Consider the following 15636-nt stretch of genomic DNA (forward strand, 5'->3'; position numbering starts at 1 on the left):
CATTATTCTATACATGACATTTGATAATTTTACCTAACATTTTTTTGCTCTTGGAATAAGCCAACAGCCAATAAGCATTTATTAAGCACTTACTTTGTACCAGAACTGTGTTAACTGATCAAAAAATACATAGAAGGAAATTGACTCATCTTGATGAGGGCGTAGCCCCCTTTAAGATTCCTTATTCTGATCTACAACTTCCTTTGGGACTTAACTTTGATTTCAAGATCTGGTCAAAACCACCCTTTTGTATTCCAAGGGAAGAGATCTGTATCTGAGCCAGTTTGGGCTGGTACCAGCCCCCAAAGGATCTGAGCTGGCTTGGGTTTTCAGATCTGCTCATGTAGCCCAACCCCCACCTGGTGGGTTCTGGCCTTCAAGGAATCAACCTGGGCTCCACCCATATGCCCCTTCAAGCAGATAAAAGAGCCAAGCTGAAATCATCTCTTGGAGGAGAGTTGAAACATGCCAGCACTATGCTTTGCATCACAGACTCTCAGTCCCGCTGCTTTTGGTGTATATCTTCCTCTATCTAATGCCTTTTACTAACCAGACTTTAACCTTGCTTCCAAACCCTGCAATAAACATCTTTTTATCAATCTAGGTTTTCGGCCTGTAAAGTCATTTACAGGGGACTCTCGCCGCCGCTAGACCTCATTTAACTCTGTATCCTTGCACCGAATCCAAAGGGGTTGCAGGGGAGCTCCATGTGACTCCCTGTACCCCGAACCTGCCACTAGACCTCAATTAATCCTAATTTTATTGAGGTATAGACCTCATCATTAGGTATATACCTCATCAATCTGAGGATAAATTCATTTCAAAGGAAGGTCTCAAATTATGAGGCAGGATAATGTGCCAGTTAGATTTTCACCAAATGTATTTTAGAGAAATTTCCTTGTGAGAACAATGGTGGTCATTTGACTATTTGAAACTAGTACAAATATTTATTAAGCACCTACTGTGTACCAGAAATTATGCTATGCATTGGGAATACCAAAAAAAAAAAAAAAAGAAAAGGCAAAAGACAGTTCTAGTTCTTGAGGAACTCACAAGTTAGAAACAATGTACAATAAACTATGTACAAACTCGTACTGAATTACAGATGCAGTAAAATGTTGTAATGTGCTGTTGTCTCCAAAAGCTGCTGATCGCTCTCTGGGAGGAGATCTGCTGTGTCAACTCAAATCTCTGGGACAGATTCTTCTTCCTGTAGAGAACCGTTATCTCCAGACAGTTGCCATTAACTCTGGTCCAGAGAAGTGACTTCCCTTCCTGCAGAGAGCCACCTCAAGTCTGGTCTAGAGCAGAGATTCCCTTTTCCTTCAGAGCTGCCCTCTTTTATCGTCCCAGAGAATGGGCATGGGATAATGCAAAGGCTTCTGGGAAAAATTACTTCAACCAATGAACTTGCTCCTCCCAAGCCCGCAAGCTCCTCCCCAGGAATTCACAAGTAAAACTCCTAGGAAAGGCCAGAACTAGAGAATTCTTAGCACTTAGTAAGAACCTAACAAAATGTGATTCCTTTTATCTTTCCTTATTTTTATAAATCACCTTAGCATAAAAATTATGATTCAGAAGATTATGCTAATGGAAAATGAACTACATCAATCATTTGTTCAGCAATAGCACCACTAGGCATTTTACTGATATGTCCCTGGATTTGTCTCTATTGTTTGTATATAGCTTTTTATCTACAGTCTAAAATAGGAACATATTGTCAAGATTTTAGTGCTGTTTAAATACTACTAACAATTGTAAAAATTTAATAGGGAAGATACTTGTGAAAACACTTTATTGTGTGCTAAGAAGAAGCTATGATCTTACTGATATGGGAAGCTCCCATCACTGACACAAATCAGGGATTTAATTAGGGATGATAAAAAGATGGGCTTTTATTTCATTTAGGTACTTAGGGTCAAGAAGAGGGCCTGCCAATTCCACCTGGGCGATCCACTCTACCCTTGAGTTACTTAACTCCTGACCTGTTCACTGTTGGTCTGTAGCATCTCTCCAAGGTATTATTGGACCAGTTTCTATGAGCTACCCAACCAATTGCAGTTATGAACTAAACAGAGGGCATTCTTAATCCAGTTTGTTTTTCTTGCATTTAAAAAGATACAACAAATGGTTCTGAATGATTATGGTTCTCATTTAGGAGAATATTCAGTGCATCTAAGGAGCCTTGCAACCTATATAGAATCATTTTTCAATTTGAACTCTTCACTGGACCTTCTTCCTCCATAACAGCGGAAGCAAATATGGAACATCCACACTTTCTATTAAGTTTTTATAATATACCTGGGCTCTGCTAGGTGATGATAGGGGCAGTGGCAGCAGCAGTAGTGATATGGGTTGAGGTCCCTTTAAGATTCCTTTCTGATTCTCAACCCTCTCCCCCTTCCTACCCCTCCCCCCCCAAGGCTGAAGATTCTTTGATTCACAAATCCTGGTCAAAAGCACCCTTTTGAATTTCAATGATATCCAGGCTTTCCCAGCCCCTACCAGATCTGAGCTTACTTGGGCTTTCCCAGTCTCCCACTATCTGCTCAGGTTTCCCCAACCCCCACAAACAGCTTCTTCCTTATCTAAAAACCCATTGAATTTTATTCAATGTTAACCCTGGCCAAAACCAGCCAGGAGCCTAGGACTCCACCCACCTTCAAGATGATAAAAAGGAAACCCTGCAGTCCACTCATTGCAGGAGTCCTAAAACATGGTGTCCTTACACTGGCCATGTAAGGGTTCCTGTCTGCCTGGCAACCAGCTCTGACCCTGGCGTCTTTCTACCTTTACCCTTACTTCCAAAACCCTACAATAAACCTTTTTTATCAATCTAGGTTTTTGGGCCTATAAATTCCTTTACAGGGGACTCTTCGCCGTCACAGAATATCCTTGCACCGAACCAAAAGGGGTTCCCCCTTTCCTAACTCTCATCAGTAGCACCAGTACAGACCCAAGCCAGGGGTTCTCATTGCTCCTGGCACCAAAGCTGTTCACACTTACTTTTTCTTAATTTGGCTCATAATCATGTTAAATGTTTTTTGGCTGTCATTACCATACTGCTGATTCATGCTGAGGTTGCAATTCATTCAAAAAACCTAGATTTGTTTCTGAGAACTACTATAAAACCATAGCTCCCCTATCTTGTACTTATAAATTTGCTTTGGTTTTATAGCATTGAAATTAATCTTCTTGGATTCACCTCTAAGTTCCATGCTGTCAAGATATTGGATCTTCACTCTTTTATCCAATATGTCACTATCTGATCTCTCTCACCCCTAGGTTTATGTCATCTGCAAAATTGATAAACAAAACTTTGTACAGGTTTTTGATAAAAATGTTGAAAAGCACAAAGCCAAAGGCAATTCCCTAAGACATGCAGTTATGAGTTGTATCCATCAAATTTCAAAGATATCTATGAGGTCAAATCTGTCATCTCTATTTCCTACTACTTGTTGCATAAACTTCAAGTATTTGTATATAAACATTTCTGAAGCCACAGATTTCATTAGAGTGGCTCTTCTCTGGAATTGCCTTCCGTATACATCCTACCTTCATTAAAATAAACAAACAAACAAACAAAAACCCCTTTTGATTAGATTTGCAAGTCATCAAGTACATATATACTGATTAGCCTCTGGTGAGTATACTCTATGTCTGACCAGAAGAATAAAATTCTTATATTTTAAGTCTTGCTCTAAAAATGCCATCTTTTTGGCTACTTTCTAAACCAGCTTTCCTCTTCAGCTTACCTTATCTCTACTGGGTAGCAATGAGGAAAACACAACCTATTGAAAGACTCCGTTTTCTCTTCTGCAGGCTAAGTACTCCCCAGTTCTTTCAACTATATTTATATAGTTTTCTACTTCTTCTGGTTCTGAGTTGTTAACAAAATTTTCTTATAGAAGATAAAAATAGAAGCTAGACTTGGAAACTTTTTCTTCAACTTTTAGCCTACTTATCCTCCCCAAAATCAAATTGTAGCTGACTTCACATTTTTAAACTTCTGAAAAATATCTTCTCAATTATCTTTTTATTCAGGACATGCTCTTCTTTCCTCTCACTCCTTCTTGCACAGAAGCCCAAAGCAGAAAAATGTACATTCATGATCTTCCTCTTGTCTCAGCCAAAGACATTCAGTTTCTTCAACAGACTCTCATGTGATATGCTTTGCTATCCTGCATGTCTTCCTCTGGATATTTTCCAGTTAATCCTATTAAGATCAATGATCTTTCTAAACTGTGGTGCTCAGAATTACACAAAATTTCTTCAGATATGGTTTGACCAGGGAAGAAGACAGCGGAATTTATGCCTTTTCATGCAACCCAAGATTCTATCAGTTTTGGGGATAGCCAATTCGTATTAATGACTTGAGTTTTTAGTTCACTGAAACCCCTAGGTCTTTCTGAAACAGTGCTGTGTATTATTACCTTACCTATTCTATAATTTGTAAAACTGATTCTTTATTTTTTTTTTTTATTTTTTATTTTTTAATTAATTTTTTTCTTTTCTGCTAAGGCAATTAGGGTTAAGTGACTTGCTCAAGGTCACACAGCCAGGAAGTGTTAAGTGTCTGAGACCACATTTGAACTTGGGTCCTCCTGACTTCAAGGCTGTGCACTATTTACTGCACCACCTAGCTGCCCCTGAAGCTGATTCTTAAAAATACAAATGCAAGATTTTACAGATCTCTTTTAAATCTCATCTTCTTAGATTAAGCTCTGACTCAGTTATCTAGCTTGTTAACTTTATCTCTCATCTTTATAGTATGACATAGTATTCACCTTATAATATGATAAGTGTGCCTTTATTTAGGATTGATAAAAATGTCAGATAGCAAAGGACTAAAGCACAGCTCCTGCTGGCACTCCATTTGAAACCTCTTGTTGAGATGACATGGAATTATCAACATTTATTCTTTTGAGGCTGGCCATTCAGTGGTTTCTAAATTCATCCAATTATATTAGATTCTGATCTATATCTATCTTTTCCACAAAATTATCATGATGTCATATTAAATGTTTTGCTAAAATTTAGGCAAACTATACCTGTATTAATTCCTCAATCTATTACTTTAGTAATTTTAGTTATTTATTAGCATCAAAACAGGTTTTTGCAACCTGAAATTTTTTCCTCCCACTATTTAAAAATTCTAAATTTAATAAATACCAAATAAAACATTTACATAACCAGATAGAAAAGAGGATTGTATACAAAAGTCTTGTACATCTTGCTTTAAAAAAACACAATAAATTCAATATGTAACTTTTAAAGCTATCCTGCTTGTCTGTTATTTTTCTTTCTAACTTATGTTCTTTTTATGTGCATTTAAAAAAAAAACTCTATTTTTGTTCTTTTTTTGTAGGTAATTCTAGACCCCCTTTTCCTTTATACTTTACCTTCTTCAAATTTATTTTTTTCCCTCTTTGCCAAAAAGTAGGTTTATTTAGAAGAAGCTACAGACCAAATAAGAGATAAAATAGACATCAGGAGTGGCAAATATAAAATAGAGTTGTGAGAGCAACTTTTACCAAGGAAAACAATTTGGAAAAATCCATTAAAGGAATATGCCACGAAGTCTGCCCTCTTCAAATTAAAAAAAAAAAAAAAAAGGGAAAATTAAAAACTCACAATAAATATAAAGTCAAGCAAAATAAATCCCTATATTTGTCACATCCAAAAGTGTATGTCTTATTCTGCATCCATCATCTCTGTCAAACACCTGGTCTATATTTTGATGAATCTATGCAGGCTTTTTGTGATAATTTCCATGGTCTTGAATAACCTTTTTAGCTAACAAAGATAACAATTGAAATGTGGAGTTTTGTCAGTAATTGAAGTCAAATTCATTAGTCTACAATTTGCATGTTTCATTCTCTTTGTTTTTGAAAATAGATCTTTCACTGTGTTACTTCTAGCATGGGGCTTCTCTGTTCACATTCATCTGTTCAATCATTTTAAAATCTTGTTTAGTGTCATTTCCATTTACTTTAAGACTGATATTAAGAGTCCAATTGTGATGGCCTGTTGCCCTTTATGGGGAAAACAAGTTGTTATGAACAGTCCTGCTTATTGCCCTCCTTTCAGTTTTATCTTGAAATTCCTGTGGCATGACTTTGTTTAGTTGAGATTCTCATCACATTTTCTTTATACTGTTTTGCCATTCATTACTTCTTGCTGCTTTCTGATGTGATATTGCTCCAATTTTTTTTACAAATAAATTTGTATTCTACAGAGGTGTCTCTACTTGAGAACAATATTTGCTGGAAGAAGTGGTTTCTAAACTCTTTTTTTGTCTCTTATAGCATCCTTACATTGGTTAAAATTTCTTAGAAAAGTTTTGACTAATGCCAATTTCTTTGCCCACTTTTCAGTGTCAACAAATTATTTAAGTAAGTTAAAGATGTTTAATTGCATGCCAATTTTCCCCCCCCTCCTTTTTATTCTTTCTTCTAATTCTGAATTAATTTAGATCTTTAACAAGTTGGGGGTCTGACTGTACACAGACAGCTGATTTGGGAGTGACAGTAGGAATGTCATTTTCTGTCTATTAAAATATAATCAATATAATTTTTCAGGATATATTTCTGGCATCTCCTGATTCTTTTCTCAAAGTATTTATAGTAATACAATTAAGATTTTTTTTATAGTTTGCTGCCCTTGCCCACTTTTATTCCTTACTTCAATAATGTTTTCTAATATATTTTTACCCTCCTCTCCTTAATTCATCTTTGCAGTAAAATCACCAAGTATCAAAACATATATTGATTTAATCTGAAAGACCTTATCAAAATCTTCTATATCTTTTTATTCTATTCAACCAGTGCTGATGTTAGATAAGCTATAACTATTTTCATGGTGGCATTTTTTGCAAAAATTAGCATAAGTGTACAACATATGTCCAAATGTCTCATGAAATATTTTTATTGTCACTGAGTGTGTAACAAAACCCCCACCACCACTCTTTTAAAAGAGTCTGCAATCATCCTTTCACTTAGCTGCAACTCTCTTTCGCCTTTTACTATAATATACAGTATAATATTATAACATATATTCATAGTATATATTCATTTTAGTCTCATTTACCAATGTGAAGGACATGCTACATTCATTTCATCAACTTCATTCATTCAACAAATTAATATTAAGTGTCAAATGCATATAAATGTATATGCTAACATACTTTTATGTATTTGCTCAAATTTGGATTAATGTTGACAGAGAGCCAAATATTTTACTTTTATAAAAAGAAACTCAATGTTTGGAGATTTCATGAGGACAGAAGACTGGTTCCACTAACAAAACTTCATTCAAGGAGACATAAAATTTAGCATATCTTCAGCAACAATAACTAAAGAATTTTCCTTGTCCTTAATCTCATACCTCAGAGAGTACAAGGAGCAATCTATAGTAACATTTTAGTCTCTAAGCAGGAAAAAATGACCTTTTAAAAAGTTATGGGTAGTTGTGAGATTGTAATGTTTTGCTAGATAGGAATTTTACAATTATCCAAATTGTCATTTACAAAAATGAGTCTTTATAAAGTCCTGAAGGCAGAGTGGGATTCAGTAGGAAGAACCCTGGATTGGGAGTCAGGAATCACGGGTTCCATGTTCAATTTTATCCACTAACTAGCAAATCAGTCAACACTTCTGGATCTCAGGTTCTAGATCTGTAAAATGAGTCATACTAGATTGCAGTCTTTTCTAGTTCTAAAAATCTGATGATTTGTTATAACTGGTATTAGTTAGAAATGTAAAGTATCATTTATAGATAGAATATAGAATAAGATGTTTGTAATATTCTCAATATTCCTGTTTTAATTTCAAAAGCTTATATAGTTCCTAAAGGAAGGAAGTGATTATTGATCAGGATATTTTTGTTATAAACTATATATATGAAATGTTTCATTTCATAAGTATTCAAATACTTTTAAAAGAATGCTATTTTTATATAGAGTTAAAAATTGCTTGACTTAAATTAGCTAAATGGGTAGTTACTTTATAGACATATCAAGTCAACAATTATTTTACAAATAAGCACTTCCTGAATTAACAGAATTTGGGAGATATGTGCCCAACTCATCTAATGTTGTTTACTACTGATAACCAACAACTATTAATACCTTGACAGACTTAACAAATACCTACTTGAAAATGCTAACAGTCCCTAAAAAAGGCATTAGTTGTGAAGAAACCATTTGCTTGGCAAGTAAATGCAAGTACCATCTACTACTTTGCTAAAAGCTGCTGAACACTGTCTTATTATCCTGTTGCTAGACAACTACATGGCTCAGAAGACAATGTGTTGAACATCTATCCTGAACCCAAATTTGGTCATTTTACTTGCTAGTTTTATTAGCTCTTATTTGCTCTCATTTGAGGGTACTCTAACAGCCAAGAAAGGAAAGAGACTAAGGGATGATAAAAGCAGAAGCTTGTAAGTAGTAATAAGAAATTTAAACTAGACCATTATTAGAATTGCTCCCTTTAAAATGGAAACCATATAGTTACACTGCCATATCTCAGTTTACCACATTTGTCAATTTAAACAAAATACATTTTGTTATGTGCTATTAGCATTTCCATTAGTTATTTGTTTAGTCTGGAAAATAAAACAAAAAAGTCCATGCTATTTTGTGATTTCTTTTGGCTGCAGCACAGCATTAATATTTTTCTACTTATAAACTTAATACTATGTTTGATGTTCATCAGTAAATTATATCAACTAAACAACAAACATTTATTAAGTAACTACTGTGTGCAAAATATAACAATAGGGAAGATAAAAAGTTTAGATAACATATGATACTTGCCATCATGTGATTTTAAAAGGTTTTGTTTATTTTCTAACTGGAAAGTGATTGTATATCCACAAGCAGCAATTTTCCCATGAGAAATTACTTCTAATTTTATCTGAATGTCAGTTTGAAAGTAAAATTTGGCTTATGGAAAACTTGTAAGAACATATTTCCTGACATATATAACAATGTTTTAATTTTTAAAACTTAGAAGGAATGGAGAGTTTATTTAATATAACTATATATGCATATAGGGTATAACAACATACATCTATATGTTGATATGGTTATCTATGTCTATTTAGACATATCTGTATCTTCCATTTCCCTAGAGATAGGTTCTCTAGTACTTTGACAAGGCTATTGACAATGACATCCTCCACTTATTCTGCAAAGAGGCCCTCATTGTAGCTTTATAAAGCCTTAAGACCTCTGTAAAAAAACAAAACAAAAAAAAAAAAAACCCTCAATCTAAGGGCAGTATCTAACTCCAATTCCTTCAAACAGATTTAAAAAATTTTTTATATGAGAAGAAAATTTAACTTAAAATTTCTAAATTTCTAAAAAATTTCTATATGAAAAGAAAATGAAACTTAAGTGAGTCAAGGCTATGGATAAACCTTGAGAAATAAAAGGTATTTGTTTCCCAATGAAATAGATATTCTTGGGGATGAGTTTCAAAGGCAAAGGGAAAAAAAAATGTAGGGTAGAAGAAAAGAAAAGAAGGGAAAAATAATGAGGTTTTATTTTTCTCTTTCCTATATTTCATATTTCATTTTACTTTTCTCCTAGGAACTTAGAAAATAAAAATGCATATCATATGCTCCTTATCTGTGCACAAACAGAGTAATCAGACAACACAGAAATATGTCAAATATCTCATACTTGTATGGTGATGGCCAAGCACAACGATCCTGAAGAACCACACCAAGAGCGTAAAGAACAAGGGTCTGGAAAGAAAAATGTCAATACAGTTAATCAAAGTTTAGTAAGAGCTACAGCTTGACTCTCATACATCTAATTCAATTTAGAAACTTTTAAATTTCTTGTAAAGAAGAAAAAGTAGATTTCTTCCTACCTCTCTAGGAATGATATGTTGGTCAACTTTTCCTTCTAGGTCCTGAAGTCTGGCAGCAATTGGTGTTAATTTAGCTGTTCGAACTGTCTCACAAAGTACTTGTCGGCAATATCTATTTTTTTAAAAAGTATCTATAAATGTCTATTTTGAAAGAAGTAATTTAGCATCAAAATTCTTTTAAAGAATCTCTTATTCATTAACCTCTGATGATTTTCTATGTTTGGAAAATAGCTTTATCACCTGCTACAAATGAGTTTCTCTGTGAGAGGAGATAAACTATGTATTTTAATATCTCATAATTTGTGATTAATAATGTACAATTAATGTAAAATCACTTAAAACCTGTTTGGGTCAGTTTCCTCATCTGTAAAAAATAAAGAAGGAAATGGCAAACCATTCCTGTATCATTGCCAAGAAAACCCCAAATGGGGTCACTAATAGTCAGACCTGACTGAGGCAACTGAACAACAACAATGTAAAGTTATTTAAGTTAATTATTTGAAGGGAAAATTTGCCTGATCCAAAAGTGAATCGTGTCTTCTCCTGCTGTTTTTAAATTTAAAAATAAAATAAGTTTTATTGATGCTTTTTAGTTTTACATTTTAGTAATTTTGCAATATAGTACTTCTCTATCTTGATTCCTAGGAATTAAACCTTCCCTTGAAAAGAAAAATTGCTCAACAAAATTAACAAACTGAAAATTGCTTCTATATCTGTCTAATAAAATCTTTTTTCTCCTTTATAATTATATTTTTGCCTTAACTTCCCATACAAAGGTCAAAATAAAACTATTTACTAGCTATAGAGTGAACTTAAAATTTTTACATTCTTGCTAAAAGAAAAGCCAGGACTAAGCTGGTAAACCCATGACTCCTAGATTCTACTGATCTGAGATACATGATGATTTTTCATTCTGTGACTTTCTAAATTACAATTAAGTCAGTCCTAGGGGCATTTGTCCTACCAATCAGCCACTCAAATAGCAATCCTGTGGCAATCAGTTAGCTGCTTATTGGTATAACTAATTTCAAAGTTTCCCAGAGTAACATATCACAGATTTAAAAATAGATTTAAATGATCCTTTCAAGATAGAAAAAATAAACCCCATAGTAGTAATTAATACTGACATATAAACATGCCAGTATTAGGTTATGAAATAAACCAAAACTTGTTTTCTAATTATTTCTTTTACTTTTTTTTGCATTTTTACCTGAGCTGATCAATTTTCTCTTGAGTAACTGCACCTTTCCCAAGAACTTGGTCTAGCTCTTTGTGCAATTTCTTCTGGACATCTTCTGATGTGGTAAGAAAATAGACTGACCACATACATACTAGGAAAGAAACAGCAGTAACAATACAATGGAAGAAGCAACTTTTTTTTTGGGGGGGGAGAAGGGATTTGAAGGAAAGAATAGGAAAATGATCTATTTGCTTGTTTTATTCTTTTTTTAAAATGATGAAAATGCATAAAAGCCAGCCCAAAATAACATGAGCTTCAGTTAGAACAGTTTAATGAGATATGCTGAGAAACGAATTGAAAAGAGAATATGATTATGAACAGAAAGTTGCCAAAAAAAGATTCTACAATCTGGAATCATTCTTGAAATTGGCAAATTAAACTGAACTTGCTAATTTAAAAACTGTACAGGGTAAAATAATGATAATAATAAATGTAGTCAAATGTGCAATCTGGGGGAAGCCTATCAAAGTCGGTGGTAATTTCTGGTTTATAGTTTGAACATGAGTCTTGTTAAGACCACAGATTGGGTAAATGAAATTATTCACATTAACCAAAACTCATAGGAGATTAATTTGTAAAGCTTAATTTTTAATGGGAGATAAAATTAGCTCAAAATCTGTGGCTGATTGATGAAATGAATTTTCATTTGTTTTTACTGGATATGTGAATTTATAAAATTACTGTTGGCAAATATGATAGAGGCATCATTGGGGGCAAATGGGGAAATGAGTTGATTAAGAAATTGGCCTAGCACAGGTGTGATAAAAATTGGATGCTGGCATTCATCTTGCCAAATTTTACATACAGTAACTCATGTCTTCTGGAATCACTTTTAAATGGAACTTGGTGGAAGTTTCTGAAAAGAATGCTTGCTCTGCAGTGGAAAGGAAAATTAATTTTATTCACTAGAGCGAACAATCACATCCTACAGCCTCTCCACAGGATAGCAAAGCACCCTATTCTGCAAGGTCTAAATTGATCCCAGCCTACTTTTTTTTTTTTTTTAAAGAGCTCAACTTTTCTACCCCTTCCCCCCAGGTTCTTTATCTGGTTTAAAAAAAAAAAAAAAAAAGAAGAAAGAAAATGTTTCCCTGTTTCTAGAACTACACTCTAATTTCCTTTTGGGTGACTTGTGGACTTTTAAGCTAATTTAATTCAAATATAATGAAAACTTCCAATATTGTCTCCTGACTCACTTTCAACTAATTTCAATCAATCAACAAACAGTTATTAAGTGCCCACTATGTTCTAGGCTCTGTGCCAGGTGTTAGGATTCCTAATGGTTCTCAGATTTGATTTTGTGCCGGTAGCTATTATTGTCTGTAATAACTTCAACAGCATGGCAATTTTGGTTGAAAAGTCATTATCTCTGATTCTTTTTTTTTTTCTTTGAATACTAAAATTCCATAGTATATTTAGGTGGCTGCTACAAAGCATTAATTATTCAATGGAAATATTAGTGGGAGGGGCAACAAAATCTGTGATTCTTTTTATTCTTTATCTAAAACCAAAGCTCACAAATATGGATGATATGGATGTCAATCATGTACCATTTTATTTACAGTTTTTAAAATCAAATATGCCTGTTTTTTAAATAAAAAACAGAATTTTGGTTTTTAAAATTTTTTACACAGATTATACAACATGCTTAATTCAATATTCAATAAAGAGCTCTACATGTGGTGGACACTCAATAAATGCCCTGAATGGTCAAACAATAACAGGCTAAAAGCAAAGGATGTAGTTTTATAAAAATAAGTAATCTTTAAAAATTAGACCTTTTGTACAATTCTAGCCAGTCAGGGTATGATTTACAAATGTTAACAATAGAAAACTTTTTAAAAGTCAAATATACCAGACTTGGCTACAAACATTATTTTGGTTTTTTTTTTTTTTCTATTTTCTTTATTGTATAATCACACAGATTATACGACATGATTAATTCGATATTCAGTAAAGATCTCTACATGTGATGGACACTAAACAAATGCCCTGAATGATCAAATAATAATACGCCAAAAGCAAAAGATGCTCTTTTATTAGAATACATAATCTTAAAAAATTAGATCTTTTGTACAATTCTAGTCAAAAGTCAGGGTATGATCTGCAAATGTTAACAATAGAAAACTTTTTAAAAGTCAAATATACCAGACTTGGCTACAAACATTATTTTCTAAAGTTTGTTTTTCTATCTTAACTTTCTTCTTCAGTACTTTCAGAGTTAAAAATGGTCTTTTTTTAAACATAAGGGCAATATTTATAGGATTAATTAATTTGGATATATTATTCAGGTGTTAGAAAAATTATCTTTGACGATCAAGAAATTGAAAGTAATTTGTCATTCTATGTTATCACACATTTTGGAATGAAAGTATTTCTTAAATTTCTCCAAAGAGGATTCTATTTCAATTCATGATTTCCGTGCCCTATATCCTCTCTTTGGTAGAACTTAATAACAGAGTCAAAGAGAAAAGTATCAGCAGGAAATTGAAAGGCTCACTGCTCTAGTTGGAGAGGTGTCAAAAAACTCATTTTAAAAAGCATGAACTAGAATTCACAATCGGTGAAGCTGGGTCAAGACATTTATAACATTTTGAAGTTGCAGTGAAATGCCTAATTTGGCTATGGATATAAAAGTACCTGTGTGTGTACTGAAAAAAAAAAAAAAAAAAAGAGAGAGAGAGAGTAAAAAATAAAGAAAGATAAAGGAAGGTCATAAAAAAATAAAGGAGATAGTCATTGAATAGATGACTAACTTCTGAATAACTTTATCCATCCTCATTTGATTATCTAACCAAAAGAAAATTCTTTACTTACAGTTAGCAGTTATAACACATCCTGCTAGAGAAAATATCATGCTGTCTTCTAGGATCTAGAAAATATAACAGTTCAGAGAAGTGGAATTAAGATATTTAAAGCTGACCTACATTAGGCCACATAAATTAAAGTGAAATGGCATAAAATCAGAGATAAGAAAAGGAAAAATTATCCTGCTTGTCTATTCCTTTTTCTAGCTTCATTTGCCTTAAAAACCCAATTTTATACTAATCACTTTGATGATTCACTACCTATTATCCTAGAATGTCCTGCTTCTATGACATCAAGCAACTCCCAAACAGATGATTTTCAATACCTGAGTAAACTCTCATCATCTGATTGCCTTTTTCCTGAACTACTGAGACTTGTTAGAGAAAATCTCAAAAATGCACTGATACTTAAGGACATGCTTCAACTTCAGTCCCTTTCTACTGGGAAATTGTGAATTCCACAATGTTTTATATTTACCATTCCAGATGTCCATTGTATCTCATGTTGTCTATAACCTCTTCCCTAAATAAATCTACCTTTTGCAAAAAAAAAAAAAGTGCATTGATATTACTTACTATAAGTTTGCTAGATAATCTCAGATGGACATTCATTGCTACTTGACAATTTTTTTTATTAACTACCTATTTTCATTTCTCATTACTGTTATTCCCTTTAACTTCTTTACAGATGATTTCTTTGGCAGATGATTTCATTGAGATTGAAACTAGCCTAAAGAAAACTCCTTGTTGCTTCTACTTCTTAAAAACTCTGCATATCTTCATAGAAAGTAAGATCCAGAAGAGACTTTAAGACGTCATCAAATAGACCAGGAATTCTTAACTTTTTTGGTGTCATGTACCCCCCTTTGGGAGTCTAATAAAGCCCATGGATCCCTTCTCAGAATAACTTTTCTACTCACTAATATTTTGTTTTTTGCAATTATATGTAAAGATAGTTTTCAACATTTTTAAGATTTTGATTTCCATTTTTTCCTCCTTCCTTGTTCTCCAAGATGACAAACAATCTGATATAGATTATACATGTAGAATCATATTAAACATATTCCACACTAGTCATGTTGTGAAAGACTCAGGAACAACAGGGGAAAACCATGAGGAAGGAAAAAACCAATAAAAGTGAAACTGCTATGATTCAATTTATAGTCAAACTATAATTCTTTCTGTGGAAATGAATGGCATTTTCCCTCAGAATAACTTTTTAGAATTAAACTATAAAGAATTACAGAAGTATCTAATTATATTGAAATGTGATTACCAAAGTATCCAAAAAAGCAATTTCAGGGACTTCAGGTGAAGAACCCCTGGTTCTAGGACAATCCATACCTAAACCAGAATCCTTGCCAAAAGACTAGAGAATCATTCAGCTTTTGCTAAAAGTATCTTAGTGAGGGGAAAAACATTGTTTCTTGATGTAGCCTTTTGAGGAGATCAAATTTTAAGTTTTTCCTTATATCAAATCCAGATTTGACTCTGCAGCTTTCCCTCACTGTATGTCTCTATAAGGCTGAGGAGAACTAATTTAATCACTCTTCCATATGACAGCCTTCCAAGTGTTAGGACACAGCCATTATGTTCCCCCAAGACCTCTCTACTCCAGACATTCTCAGTTCCTTCAAGTTCCTTCAACTGATCTTCTCCCACATGCCATTAACCGAAGGTTTTCCACTATTCTTTGCCCTTTTCAGGT

The 15636-nt window shown here is 33.4% G+C and overlaps 1 protein-coding gene across 2 annotated transcripts in view; it reads right to left on the bottom strand.

The window, feature by feature from the left end:
- Positions 1-15636, bottom strand: part of CYP20A1 (cytochrome P450 family 20 subfamily A member 1) — a 54007-nt gene that overhangs the window by 11124 nt on the left and 27247 nt on the right. For both annotated transcript variants that reach the window (XM_074299000.1, XM_074299001.1), the window contains 4 exons: positions 13939-13993; positions 11092-11212; positions 9882-9993; positions 9689-9753 (listed from right to left, as the gene is read on the bottom strand). In XM_074299000.1, the coding sequence (XP_074155101.1) occupies positions 9689-9753; positions 9882-9993; positions 11092-11212; positions 13939-13993 (353 nt within the window). The remainder of the gene's footprint in view (positions 1-9688; positions 9754-9881; positions 9994-11091; positions 11213-13938; positions 13994-15636) is intronic.

This window comes from Sminthopsis crassicaudata, chromosome 3, assembly GCF_048593235.1.
Source record: "Sminthopsis crassicaudata isolate SCR6 chromosome 3, ASM4859323v1, whole genome shotgun sequence".
NCBI classification, from domain to species: Eukaryota; Metazoa; Chordata; class Mammalia; order Dasyuromorphia; family Dasyuridae; genus Sminthopsis; species Sminthopsis crassicaudata.